Source organism: Ziziphus jujuba, chromosome 5, assembly GCF_031755915.1.
Source record: "Ziziphus jujuba cultivar Dongzao chromosome 5, ASM3175591v1".
Classification (NCBI taxonomy): Eukaryota; Viridiplantae; Streptophyta; class Magnoliopsida; order Rosales; family Rhamnaceae; genus Ziziphus; species Ziziphus jujuba.
The window spans coordinates 29,613,715-29,628,720 of record NC_083383.1 but is presented as its reverse complement, the minus strand read 5'-3'; the positions used below and the strand labels follow the sequence as shown (position 1 = coordinate 29,628,720).

At 33.4% G+C, this 15,006-nt stretch overlaps 2 protein-coding genes across 3 annotated transcripts; one reads left to right on the top strand and one right to left on the bottom strand.

Annotated features, from left to right (window-relative positions):
- The first annotated feature begins 23 nt into the window (after window positions 1-23).
- Window positions 24-3,130, top strand: LOC107403420 (uncharacterized). 2 transcript variants are annotated; one of them, XM_048475952.2, is made up of 3 exons: window positions 60-200; window positions 809-922; window positions 2,560-3,130. In XM_048475952.2, the coding sequence occupies exon 3, from the start codon at window positions 2,568-2,570 to the stop codon at window positions 3,117-3,119; it is 552 nt and encodes a 183-aa protein (XP_048331909.1). In that variant the 5' UTR covers window positions 60-200; window positions 809-922; window positions 2,560-2,567; the 3' UTR covers window positions 3,120-3,130. The 2 variants fall into 2 exon arrangements, with proteins under 2 accessions (XP_015865789.1, XP_048331909.1); XM_016010303.4 differs by lacking the exon at window positions 809-922 and having other exon boundaries at window positions 24-200.
- Window positions 3,131-5,088: 1,958 nt separating this feature from the next.
- On the bottom strand, window positions 5,089-6,513 carry LOC107403419 (SKP1-interacting partner 15). Its single transcript, XM_016010302.4, has one exon. The coding sequence runs from the start codon at window positions 6,362-6,364 to the stop codon at window positions 5,249-5,251; it is 1,116 nt and encodes a 371-aa protein (XP_015865788.1). The 5' UTR covers window positions 6,365-6,513; the 3' UTR covers window positions 5,089-5,248.
- Window positions 6,514-15,006: the final 8,493 nt, after the last annotated feature.

Sequence of the window (15,006 nt, the reverse complement as noted above, 5' to 3'; positions counted from 1 at the left end):
GAGCTTTTCCAGGCCCAGCCACAAGTTCCACTCGCTAATACATGCACTTTGATTACGTCCTTCCAAACAGATTTTCAAGTAAGCCGAAGAGTATATGCCCAAAACTGCGGACCAACGGAGGCGAATCGGAGAGTTGGCAGCGAGGCACAGATTTTCTTATGCTCAGAATTTGTTGATTACGTTCTTCCAGCTCTCATCTGGTAAATTATGCTTTTATTTCTTGGAATATTTATTTATTTATTTGAACTGGGTGCTTTTTGATTTTTGGTCAATACCCATTTGAAATTGATTTCCACCCAATTAGCAGAATGTAATTAGCTTACAAAAAATTGAAAATTGAAAATTGAGCGGTTCTTGTGTTCAAACCGGACTGTGGAATCTGAAAATTTTCAGAATTTCTTAAAACCAAAAAGGGATAAGCTTTCCCTAGCTCTTGGTCGAAGTTGTTTGAAGGTGTAGAATTGGGTTAGGGAAGGTTTTTTTTTATCTAAAACATTACATTGGTCTTCGCATAATAGTTGATTGCCTTTCTACTTTTTCATCCCTGGAGTGGAAATTCTCTCAGGTGTTCGGCCAACGTACGGCCGGCGAAGAAGTTCAGGAAGGTATTGTGAATTTTAGTGTTAAAGAAAGTATCTTATGCGAACTTTCTGGATCCAATTGGTAAAATTGTCGAAACATTGGAATTAGGGTTTGTTTTCGCGTTGTCGATCTATTTTGGATCGTGGGTCGCCGGATAATTCAAGTTCCGGCACGTTGGTTGTTGAGTCATTGTTATTGATATTGGGTTTTTGGATTCGATTTGCAGAAAACAGTGGGTTTTTGGGTATAAAATTGATGGAGAGCTATGCATATCAGGTTTAGATCGCATTGTTTGTTTTTTGGATTGATGAAGGAACAGTATGAAGTGAGCTTGGTGAAGGTAGTGGTGGTTTGCTTTTGCATTTTGTAGTTTATGTTTCACTTGTCCTGTGACTTTGGTCTCAGAAATTTTTCTTTTTTACTTCTCAAATCCGTTCACTAAATATTGGATCTTAATTACTACCTATTTTTTCTTTGATTGTTGGTGTGATATTTTCTAGTGCATGCTTAAATTGTAATTTTTTAAACTTGAAAGTATAGGCTTGTTTCCATTGATAGTTTCATAGCTAGTATTCTTACCTCTCACCTATCTAATTGTTAATAAGTGTAAAATGATAACCACATTACCATACTAGCTTGTAACAATGCGAGAATTTAATATTCTCTCGAGTCACTTGTACATTGTCAAAAACTAAGCTTCAGAGCTTTGCTTAAGTTGTCTTCCTATGTGTGTCTTTAGCAAGATGTGGAATGTGGGTGATAATAATTTACTGGAAGGTAGATCCTTAGATAGAATTAAGTGATAACATAGATTACTTATTCTGTAGGTCTGATTCTGCAACATTCATAGAGATGTACAGGAGTTTTAGCATTTGGAATACACGTATACTAGTCCATGTCAATGCAGGTCAAGATTCTCGTAAATCCCCCATTGGAAGAGGTGTTATAAACAAGCATGCATATTGTTTAGTGAACAATGCATTCAGCACTTTATAATACAAAATAATGAACTTAACATTGTGAATTATGTTTGGTTTAGGGATAAAAAAGGGTAAATTATGTGTTTCTGATTTATATTTATGTATTCTAGCGGGAATGATTAATGTAAATATCTATAAAAATAGCAAGATTCGACCGCACTATAGGAAAAGGATAGAGTAGTTTTTTTTCATGCAGTGTATTGAAATATTATTTCGTCCAAAAGAGAAGAAGAGTGAATTAATTATTATAGGTTTGGCCATTTCAATAAGTCACTTAGCAAAGGAAATGAGTTGGTTTTATATATATATATATATATATGATCTGTTTATGGTCTGGATGGTCTGTATATGGGCCATCGAAATTGATGATAGTTTTTGAAAAAACCGTTTTCAATATCCACTGTATATGGACTATCAAAATTGACAATTATTTTTGAAAAAAACCGTTTTCAATATCCGGTCCAGAACGGACCATATAATTTTCATTTATATATATATATATATATTGAAACAAAGTAGATTTTCTGCTTTATTTTGATTTTAATAAGATGCATGCAAAAGTGGTATCCTCTTACCCTTATGGAACAGTAGGCTGTAGCCATTGCTTATCATTATTATTATTATTATTTTTTTTTTTTAAGAAATCCAATATCTGTCGTTACCCAATGAAAAATAAAAATAGAAATGCAATATTGATTATATTCCAATTTAAATTCATTTATCCCTTTTTTTTTTTTTCAATACATTCATTCCATCCTAAGGATGCTTTAAATCCAATTATTATATGTTATATTTCAGCCAGTCCAATATTGATATGTTTTTTAGTTTTTCAATCAAAAATTCAATTGTGATGCGTTAGTTTGCTTATTTTTAATCACTTTACATATTGATGGAAATATATATATATATATATATATTTTTTTTTTTACATGTTTTTAGATACTAAAAAAATTCACACTCTAAAATTCAACATCCAAATATATATCTTGTGCCACAGCTTGGACAATGCTCTGCTGCAAGAATTCCATTCTAGAAACACATTATAATATCCTATCAGTGAAAGAAGATGCGACTTATGAAGAAATTCGTGCGAGCTACAGATCTGCCATCCTTAACAGCCATCCTGATAAATTACAAAATGCATCTGAGGCTTCCCACGCCGAGAATGAACTAGGGGCTAGTTTCTTGAAGGTACAGAAGGCTTGGGAAATCCTCAGCGATTCAAGGTCTCGGGCACTTTATGACATTGAGCTTCAAGCTTCGAGACAGGATTCAACCATAGCTGCAGAAGATGTTAGCTTGGAAGATATGATTGTTGAAGATACAGGAGAGGAAGTTGAACTCTTTTACCATTGTCGGTGCGGCGATTATTACTCTGTTGATTCTTTAGAGTTGGGAAAAATGGGATTTCCTTTATTGAGAGATGGGAGGAAGATATCTTTACAGAGAGGGGATGCTTTGCCAGCTTCAGTTATTCTTCCTTGTGGTTCTTGTTCTTTGAGAGTCCGGCTATTGATAAATTCAGATATTTATGTTTCAATCAATAATAATATTTGATCTATAATTCATTTTGTGGTTTGTGATCACTTTTTCAATTTGTTCATGGCAATCAAATGGGCAATTGGGATGGAGATTTTATTCTAGGCAGGAACAAATAGTTACAAGAGAGGCACCGAGTGTCTGACAGATAATCATCTCTTTTTCCTAGAACGCTATGGCCAATTTTGCTTCAATAGATAAACATGTGACTTATCACATCTTGTTCCATCTTTGTTTTATATGTTTGAACGATGAAAGATTGATTCCTTAAATGATGATCACGGTTGGTTGTTTGTTTTCGTATAATTTGAGAAATTATGTTCTTTCAGTTAAACCCCAAAAATTAACCAGAAAGATAAGTAGTGGATATGTCTGACTTGGGAGTGCCTTTTTAGGTATTCAATTTGATTAAAACAACGTATATTTTACAGTTTGGAATTATTGAAAACCATTGTCCTAGATTGCTAGAACTTTACTACTCTCTTTTTTTACCAATACCTTGTGATGATGCATATCTCAGACTAGGTAAGTAAAGTGGAAACTAATGTATTTTAAACATAATAATTTATTTTGCCTTTATCACCACCAAGATAAAAAGATACTGGAAAATTCAAAACATATATAAAAATAATTATAAGCAAATGTCAAATAATTGGAGGCTCAAATGTCAAATTCTAAACATATGTACAAGTGCGCTGTGCATACCTTTATCATAATTATTTTACCTTATAAACTGTTTAAACAGTAATAAAAGCAAGCTGAATAACCATATTTTAATCTTATATCTGTATCAAGATCACTATGGACCAGGAGGAAAGCGGTGATAAAGGCTGGACAGGGTCTCATAGTAGATATACAAGATCCTAAGCGTTAGGAAAGGGATAAGTTGACCCAAAAAACCAAAGTCATGAATGGAATGGGACAAAAAAACAGCTCATCAAATATCTAGTTATTGCAGAAGTGAAAATCGAAACATAACGTTTATCCAACAAAAAAATAGAAAAAAAAAAAAAAAGGGGGGGGAAAAACTCAACGTAACAGAGCCAGCAGAAACAATGGTATTGTGCCGTCTCAACAAAGGATATTTAGCACAACACCATAAAAGAACACTGAAAAGCCAAATTACTAATTCATTCACAAAATCTCAAATTACAGCCCTCTAGAAGCTTTGCTATGGTGGTTACTTCAATGTGCTGTGCCGATAGCTTAGCAAGTGAGAAAATGCTAACCAAGCACCAAACAGATGGCAGCCAGTCCATATAGGGTGAAATCAAAATCACAATAACTCCCATGCCCCACAGACATACCTACCTGTTCTAAGTAGTTAAATAAGCTTACAACCTCCACTCTCTGTCAACCCAAAAATAGTACCCATAAGATTTTCAGCCCTCTTTTTCATTCTACATCACAACTTAAAACTACTTCATACATATTGGTGCAAAGTAAAATGTTCGACTTCATTAAACAATGGCTAGCGCTAGGTCACCTACACTTGGCCCTGGGCATACAAGCTGTTTGTAGAGTATCGGACTCGAGCATGGATTTGAGTTTTTTTAAACCTTCCAAACTGGGGAACACAGCTAGACAGAAAAGAAAACCTTACAATTTATTTGCGAACAAACAAATGAGTAAGGTTGGTATGCTTGAGAGAGTCAAAAGAACCATAACCATCACAGCTTGCTCAGCTGTTAATCCATGTTTACTAAATTCTATCGCAGTTACTTTTGGAACAACAGCAAAAATATTTGTGGAAACAATATAATGAACCAGAAAACATTTGAAAACTAACAAATAGCAACAAAAGCTCAGAGTCAAAAACACATTATTTTTCATTACATATAATTGCCATACAAAAAGTAAGTCAACTTGTTTTTACTTCTAAAATTCCGGTTCACTTATTTCATTTTCTTACTCTCATCTAAGCCAGCCTTCTCGACATAAACTTTACTTCAACCAAGTGTGTAAGTGTGTATAAAATTCAAGTTCAGACAAAGAAACATAAATTGATTTTTCATTAACTTATAAAATTGAAAATGCAAGTTTTGATTAAAATTCTAATTGATACAACGTCATTTGATCTGTTTCTTAAATATACCAACCTCGTATTGGCACCATCAACAGCTCAATAACCCAATCAACCACATCTATCATGGCAATGCAGTTAACCTCGCCTCAAAAACAAACCCTCTGGAAAGACCATCACCACTACCAGGAACACCATCGATCCACCTCCACTCCCCTTTACCGGAACAAGGATCCCACAATGCCAACCTCCCAATTCTCTTCGCAGAGAAGCAAACCCGGTCTCCTCCACCAAACACTTTGAACTTGCTCGACTCCTGAAAACACCCAAACATGTCTAGTGGCATCCGACCGGCCTCGTCCCACTCCATGCTATCCAAATCCAACCTCAGTATCAATATCGTCGAGCACGAAGGGTTCAAAGAAAACGAAGACTTCAACCCACCAACCATCAGGATTCGATTCCCCGTTCCCCGAACCAAACGGGGCCGTTTCAAAATATCAAACACGTCCCCCCACTCATGCCTCTCTAACCGAGTCCATGGCTTCGAGCTCTTGAGCTGCGTGATTGTGCAAGAGAAAAGCTTCCACTGGCTCCTCCAAGGCGAACCCACATCGCAGAGCGCGTAAACCGAGTCGGAAACCAAAATTGGGCTTCTGGGTTTCGACGGCAAGTTGGAAGAGAAACTCAGCCACTGATGCGCACCAGTGAAGTAAAGTGCCACCAATTCCGTCAAGACTATGACCCGACTCGCGGTGTCAACCAGGACAGACCCATGACGCGACCAAGCCGAACCCAGCTGAGGCAAAACCCGGAAACGCCGGGTCAACGGGTTACAGACGACGAGCGATTTATTCGAGTCGGCAGAGTCGGGCGAGTCTCCCCAGAGGTAAACGAGTCCGAGAGAGGAAGCGACCGGGTGGGGAGACCGGAAGGGAAGGAAATCGAGGTTGAACTTGAGCCATTGGTTCTGGTCGGGATCGAACACGTGTAGATACGAATGAGAGGACAAGTGGCGGTTGCTATGGCTGTGATGGTGGTGGTGATGGTGTGGAGGTCGGAGAGCGATGAGGTTGAGAGGGGATCTGGTGAAGACGTGATCAACGAAGCAAGGGGAGGTGAGGAGTTGGTTGAAGAGCTTGCAGACGGAGCGGCAGATCATGATCTGACGGAGTGGAAGGCTAGAGAAGATCTGGTAGAGAGTTTCCTGAGGTAGATTGTAGATCGGGGATTCGTCCATTTTTTTTAATTTCCGGTGGGGAAGCGATGCAGAGAATCGAAAAAACAAATGAAGGCCTTTTTCATTTGGTCGGAATTTTAGGAGGTCATTTTTCCCAAGTGCTCGTTGTACCAATCCAGTCCACTCAGTCTTTTCAGTCTTCCCACTGGTTCTTCTGTCCGTTTAAATTACAGTCTTACCCCCTACTCTCTTTGTTTTTCTTTTTTGTTTTTTTGGATCATTCATTGGGTTTCGAGGTTGCCGATGATCCTAGACTGTCGGCCACCGAAAATAAAAGCCCATATATCAAAAGCCCATAAAAACCCTTGTCCATTTTCAACATGGACAATGGTTCTATATAAACAGCTAATTCTTGGCCAAATTTGGCAAAACATTCCTTTGTTCCTTTCCTTTTCATTTCTCTTTTCTTTACATGTCAAACAATTTTTTTTTTTTGGAATTTATATATTTTTTCCACTTTAAAAATAAAAGGATCTTATTCACCATGCATATAATATCATGTTTTATGTTAAAATATTTATATCATATTTATTTTTGTCTTTTTTCTTTTTTTCTTCCTTTTCCATAAAAGTAATAAGAATAATTTAGCAATCATAATTTACCTTGCATAAAAAATTATGCATACGTGTGGTAGTATATACATGGGCATATATTTTGACAAATGTATTCAATGTTTGTTAAGAAGTTCAAGATGGTTTGTGTAGGCCGTTGGCCTCCATTATACCCCAAAAAAAAGAAAAAAAAAAAAAAAAAGGGAAGTTCAAGATGTTAAGCATGTGCAATTGGCAAATCATACCATTACATAATTTTTTTAAAAAAATATATAAATAAAAAAGTTAACAATAATGCCTTTTTCATTCAATAGTAATACTACAGGGTTAAGGTGATTAATCCTGCTGTTGCAAGCTGTCATGACGCTTGATTTTTCAATTGCTAGCCTTTTCATCGTCTTATTCAAAGGCTTAATAGATAAGGAAAAAGTGACTTTACCACCACATATCTCTCATTTAAAGTCACTTTTATTACAACCCTTCAATCATTTCAACTTGTCATTTCCATTCACATACTATTTATATTTCTGTTAGACCAATTAAGGATCTACACTACATAAACTTATTAGTACTAATTGATTTTGTTAGAACATTTGCTAGGTTATCTCTAGGATGGATTTTTTGTAGAGCCACACTTCCGTCTTCCACTTTCTTACAAATGAACTGAAATGGAAGTCGTATATGTTTTGTCTTCGAGCAATATGCTGGATTCTTTGCTAAATGCAAAGCGCTCTGAGTATCATAAAACAGAGTTATCTTCTCTTATTTGTGTCCAAGCTCCTCCAGTAGCATTTGTAACTAGATTGCCTTTTTGCTAGCTTGCAAAGTTGTGATATATTTTGCTTCCATTATAAAAGCAGCTACGACAGATTGTAGTTTTGAAACCTAGCTCACAGCTCCTCCAACAAAAGTAAACACAAATTCTATAGTGGATTTGCTTATGTCAAGATCACCTGCATAATCTGAATCAACATAGCCTCTGACATTAAAGTCTGATTCTCCATAACATAATGCAGCATTTGAAGTACCCTTCAAATATTTTAGGATCCTCTTTGTAGCACTCCAATGCTCTCTACCAGGACTCACCATGTATCGACTAACCGCTCTCACTGCTTGTGTAATGTCTGATCTTATGTATACCATAACGAATATTAAGCTACCCACTACTGATGCATATGGTACTCGAGACATTTTTTCTTTCTTTTTTATTGCTAGGACTTATACTTGAAGATAACTTAAAATTAATAGGAAGAGGGGTAAAAATTGGCTTATAATTTTGCATGTTGAAATGCTGCAAATTTTTTTTCAAGTGGTTCTTCTAGAAAGCCAAATCTTCCTATTATTCCAGTCTCGCTAAATTTACATCCCTGTAATCTTGTTTGTAGTCCTAAGTTCTCATTTCAAACTCCCTAGCCAACTGTGCCTTCAAAATTTTTAATATGATCTTTGTTGAGACTTGCTACCATCATATCCTCAACATACAACAGCAAAATAATAAAATCATCATCATCAAATCTCTTGTAATAAGCACAAGAATCTGAATTAAGTCTGTTATATTCAAGGCTCATGATGAATGAATCAAATCACTTTTATCAACATCTTGGTGCCTGTTTGAGACTGCATAGAGATTTTTTTAACCTGCAAACCAAGTTCTCCTTTCCTTTTTCTTTGAAATCTCTTGCTTGGAGTATGTAAATCTCTTTTTCAAATTTTCCATAAAGAAATGCAATCTTCATATCCAACTATTTTAAATATAAGTCAAATATAGCATACGTTGCCAAGACTACACGAACTGTTATAAGTCAAACAACAAAAGAGAATATTTTATTGAAATTAATACCTTCTTTTTGAGCGAATCCTTTCACTACCAATCTAGTACGATACCGCTCCACTTAGTCATTGTTGTCTTGTTTGATCTTGTAGATCTATTTTTTGCCATTAGCCTTCCTTCCTTATGGTAGTGGAACAAGATCCCATATCTTATTTTTATGAAGAACTTTAATTTCTTCCTGCATTACTGTCATCCATAGAAAAGCTTATAAGCTTTTTTGTAGCCTTTTGGAAAGTTAATGGCTCTCCATCTTTTGTTAGTAGACAATATGCAGCATTTTCCTCCATAATGTATTCTTAGTACCAAGCCAGTTCTCTTTTTTCCGAAGTTGATCGTCGAACTTATGGAGTTGCAAACTCAACTTGCTCTTGTTGTTCATGCTCTGGTGTTGCTTCAGAAGAATCTAGAACTTCTTGTTCTTGTCTTTTTTAACTTAAACTATAGTAGTATTTGGTTTTGTTTTTAAGTGCTATCATTTTCGTTTCTTGTATTTTATCTTCTGTAAATATCATATCTCTGTTGATTATTATCTTGTGGGCAATGGGATCTCACAGGCGGTATCCCTTAACTATATCAGCATATCCTAAAAAATTATATTTTCTAAATTTTGGATCCAACTTTGATGTTCTTGGGTATTATACATAACATCGACAAGACTTCCAAATGTATGTAAGTGAGAATAATTGGCTTATTAGTCCACATCTCCATCAACATTTTTAGATCAATTGTGGTTAATGGTGACTTATTGATCACATAATAGACAGTCTTAACTACTTCTACCCAAAATGACTGGACCATCCCCACAATTCTCAAAATTGCTTTTGTCATTTCCAACAAGGTTTTGTTCATTCGTTCTGCTACTCTATTTTGCTGTTAAGTGTATACCACTGTGAACTACCTCTTAAAATTTTTTTTACTGACAGAAGCTATGAAATTCTTCACTAGTATATTCTCCTTCATTGTCTATCCTTAAACAGTTGATCTTTTTCTCATATTCATACTCCACCCGTGCTTTGAATATTTTAAAAATTGAAAATACATTCGCTTTCCTTTTGATTTGATACACCCAACATCTCCTGGAGTAATTATTAATAAATGATACTAAATGTCTTGCACCTCATAGAGACAGAACTAGTGCTAGGAAAATATTGGAGTGAATCAGTTCTAAGATAGTTTTGCTTCTAGTATTAGAACTGCTAAACTTTAACATATGCTGCTTACTAGTAACACAATGCTCATAAAAGGGTAATGAAACTTTTTTGTGCCCTGGAAAATGCTTTTGTTCAGGAAGGATCTTTAAACCTTGTTCCAACATGTGGCCAAGCTTAATGTACCACATTATTGTTGATTCTCTATAGAGTTTGCTGATGCTGTAGACGTTTCTCCTTCTTATTGTGTTTCTCCTTTAAGCATGTATAAATTTGCAACTATCTTTCCACTTTCATCACCACAAGTGTGCCTTTAATTATTTTCATGATCCCATCTAAAATATGGGTTTTGCACTTACTATTATCTAATTGTCCCAAAGACAATATATTTTTTTCAGGTCTTTCATGTGTCGTGTCTTCTGATGGTGCGATCGTGCAATCATACATTTTTAATTTGATGGTACCAATGCTAGGACAAATCCTCTTGAGATAGATTCATATTGATGGAGCCATTCTTTTTGGAGATCATATGCCATGTTGCTTTTGAGACCATAAGCTAAAGATTAGTGAATTTTCTTCTGCCTTCACCAACTATTGTTGCTTCACTGTATAAAATTCCACCATCGCCCCAAGGTACTTGCCACATAACCTTGAACTTTTGATGGTTTAGCACCTTTTCTTTTGGCTTCTTCATTCTTCTTTTTGTAGTGCCCTTTCTTGCCACAATGGTGATATTTGACATTCTTTTACTTCCGGATTTTGATATACTCTGATTTTAACTCTCATTGGAGCCATGTTCCATTGATCTCCCTCTCGTCATTGTCAAAGCTTCAACATGTTGTGTGCTCTTGCGCCTACTTTCTTCTTCAAGAACCGCAGCTGCAATATCATCGAAGACTAAAATTTCTATGTTGTTGATTGAGGTGACAAGAAGTTGATCATACGAATTAGGTAGACTTTGAAAGCACATTTGCCTGTATCTATGTTATGCCCATTGCTGTGAGCTGTGAAAATAAAGTATTAAGGATGTTGATGTGGTCAGTCACAGTAGTTAACTCCATCATCTGAAGAATGTAAAGCCTTCTCTTTAAAAATATTTTATTGTGTAGTGATTTGGCCTCGTACAAATTTGTCAACATATCCCATATCTTTTTTGCTATCTTTTTCTCTGCCATGCTTGATAATATTTCACCTGCTAGTGCTAGGTGCATATTAGCAATAGTATTGCCATCCATCTCGTTCCACTTGCCGTCGTCAAGTATCTCTGCAGGTCTATCTTTAATTGCCGCTAAGCAGTTATCTTTCTTAAAATTGCTTTTATTCTCACATTCTACAACAAAAAATTGTTCTCATTGAACTTTTCTATTTCGTACTTCGTCGATATTATTGAAGGTGCCTCTTTTCCACTAACTAGATCTGACTATAGCACAAAAAATTAAAAATTGGCTATAAACTTGGCGCTCTGATACCACTCTTAGGATATTATGGTATAAGACACAATTAGAGATGAAGTGAAAATTATAAAAATGAGAATTATTATAAAAAATTCTCAAATAAAATACATACAAAATAATAAGCAATTGTAGAAGAATTCTATTATAGCAAAAGTATATAATAATTTTGCTCTAAAATAAAAAGAGTATAATTGACAATACCCTCTATGTTATAATAGAAAAAAACATACACTTGTTTTTTACAAAAGAAAAACATAAGTATTTATAAGAAACCTTTTTAAAATTCTCTTTCTAATACTCTCCTTCTTTCTCTCTGTTTCTAAGTATTTTTTTTTAATAAAAATAAGAATTTTTATAAAAAATTTTCAATTAAAATACACATAAAATAATATGCAATTGTAAAAGGATTTTATTATAGTAAAATGATATATAATTTCTCTCTGAAATAAAAAAAAAAAGCACAATTGACAATACAATACTCTCTCTTATAATAGAAAAAAAAAACTCTCTTATAATAGAAAAAAAACATACACTCTTTCTTGTAAAAGAAAAATACAAATATTTAAGAGAAATCCTTTTAAAATTCTCTCTTTAATACTCTCATTCTTTCTCTCTGATTATACTTATTTATTTATTTATTTAGTTTTATTAATAGGCACGGGATGAGCTTATAAGAAATGGTTAATTCTGCAAAGTGAATGGAAATGAAAATATAGGTGCATAAGGCGGTAAAGGTAGTGGATTAAGTCGGCATAGGATCAGCCTTGAGAAACTATCTTGACATTTTATATGGACAACTGTAGTAGTCTGTGATGAGGCCTGTGGGGTTAAGGTGATTAGTCCACCTATTGCAAGCTATCATGACAGCTTGATTTTAAAATTGCCAGCCTTCCCACTGCCTTATTCAAAAGCTTAATAGATAAGGAAAAAGAAGCTTTACCATCACAAATACAAGTTAACTGAATTATTCTACATAGAAAGATTTTCAAAGTGTTGCCATTGAGTTTGATACTTGAGGTTTAACAACCAGCTTTCGGTCTCTAGGATACAATGAAGAAGCTTTGATATTTAAAGACAATTTAGATGCCTAAATAAGTGTCCACAGGAAATATGATTAAGTATCAAAATTAATATTTTCTTCTTTAATTAATAATCTTCAACTTTAGAATGTGGATTTCATTGAACTTCAAATTAGGACTTTTAGGCTATAACCAAGCAGTGGTTGAGGAAAAATATATTGGTCTCACTGTTACTAATATAGCCAATAATATACTATACTATTTTCTCAAGAAAAATATTTGCTTTTCGATCTCCATTCCCAAATTGATTGAAAGACTATTAATTTGGCATTATAATATGCAATTTGCTCATATTGAAAGTTCATAGTCATACCAAGATTGTTCTAATAAAGCTATTTGTCATTTATTGGATCTATTTTAGCATGACAATAATTAATTGAGTCTAATTTAAATATATATATATATATATATATATATTCTTTTTTTGATTGTCTATATGTGACAATAAACCTTTAATATTAACCTATTAAATTACTATATCAACATCTATGAAAAATATAGTTCTTATACCCTTCTTCGTAATATACCATTAATTGCTTGGTTCAATAAAATGAAACCACCATACAATTTCAGATTTTGGGTTCAATCGGACTAAAGTAAAATATTCTTTTCTTTTAGTTTAAATGATTGTAATCCCTATTTAAAAATTAAAACACAAAAAAAAAGGCATGATATTTTCTACTCTTTTATTTACTTCATTTAAATAAACATAGAAATCCAAATTAATGCGCCTTGACTTACAATGAAATTATAATTGGAACAATGAAGGTATTTTTTTTTTTTTTTAAAAAAAAACATTGTATTGTCCTTATCTTTATAAAGTCATAGTAAACCCTTAAGAAGAAGAACAATACTCTTTCACAGATTTTGTGTTGAAAGTCTTTTTGGACAAAACTATTCTTCCTGGATATTCTCAATCAAGCAAGCTTCACCTTAAAACAGGTAATCCAATAAACATTCATGCAAATTATATTTAAATTATATGTTTTTAAAATAATTATTATTAACCTCTATTGAGGCTTTTAAATATATCAAAAAAAAATAGTTATCAATTTTTAATGATTAATTTTCAAAGTTAAAAGGCTAATAAATGGTTAGAAATTCAGTATTTTATAATTAAATAATACGATAAAAATAAAATTTCAATTTTTAACATTAAGCAGTGAAAATTAATGAATAAAAATTTAATTAAGATTTTTCAAAAATATAAAATCTAATTATAACACGTGCAAAACTCAAAACATCCAAATGAAAATTTTCCAAAATATTCCTCCTAAGATGGCCATGTCCCTTGTTACTGAAAAAAAAAAAAAAAAAAAAAAAAAAAAAAAAAAAAAAAGAACAAGAAAAAGGAGCCCATGTCATATCCATTTTCCTGGAACCTTCATTCTGTTGCCGCTGAATTCTACCACATGCAAATGTTCCACGTGGGGACCACAAAATGTGAGAAAGATCTCTCATCATCGAATCTTTTAGCCTAAAAAAACGTAACAATAATAATAATAAAAATCTCATAATTTGGAAAGCGACTAAACAATAATAAAAATAATTGTAACCAATCCAGGTTTTTGGTTCCACGTCACGTGCTTCTGTATTTCTCTAATTCCGAGGCACTCCCCAGAATATTCATTTCTCAGCTGTGGGGTCCGTCCATGTCACTTACACGTCGTCGTTTCATTGGCTTAAATTTATCATCCCATTTTCCTCCAACCAACAAAACTTTCCGTTTCCTAGTTTCATTTAAATCTTTATGGATTTGTCGGTGAAATGTATTAAAATGTTAATGATTTTTGTCCCAACTAGAGAAGATTTCGATAGTAATAATTATTCTTGCTAAACTAAAATAATAATAATAATAACAATTACTTATCTAAACTATTTATTAATTTTATTAAAACAATGTTTTTATGCTTAAACTTAATTAATATGACTTTTCTTCTTGTTCAAATAATTGTTCAACCAAAAGATTTGTTAGTAAATGTAAATCGTTACATTTTTCCTTTTTTTTTTTTTTTTTTGGAATATAAAAACCAAAACAACAAAAAGTTTGATGTTATTTTTGTTTTTCTAAACGCTATTAAAATAATATATAGAACCAAAACGTCAATATCTTATTTTTAACACGAGTATTATTTTTGGACACGATCCACGTGAATTTTAAATAATGAAAAGGAACCAAAAAAAAAAAAAAAAAGATTCCGCAAGTATAAACTTTCAAGGACAACATCATTGATCTCCCACCTATTATTTCCAAATGATATATTTTCTTTTCTACAAAGCAAATAAAATAGTGAAAAAATCTAAAGACTTGCTTGGAGACTTACTGCCAATGGTCAAGTCAAGAGATGAATGGTTTTAAATCTGGTCTGTTTCATTCTAAAATTGTTTATAGAAAAAATATTACATTTTTCAAGAAAACTTGAAGAATTAATCAACAAGTTAAGAATGAAGCTTATATCTTTGAAACCAGATTATTTACTGGTCATAATAAATTAGAAGTTTTTGCAGATTTAAAAGAAAGGTTTTGAAGAAAATTGAAGACTGGAAACTTAAACTTACTATAAAAGTTGGAACAGCCA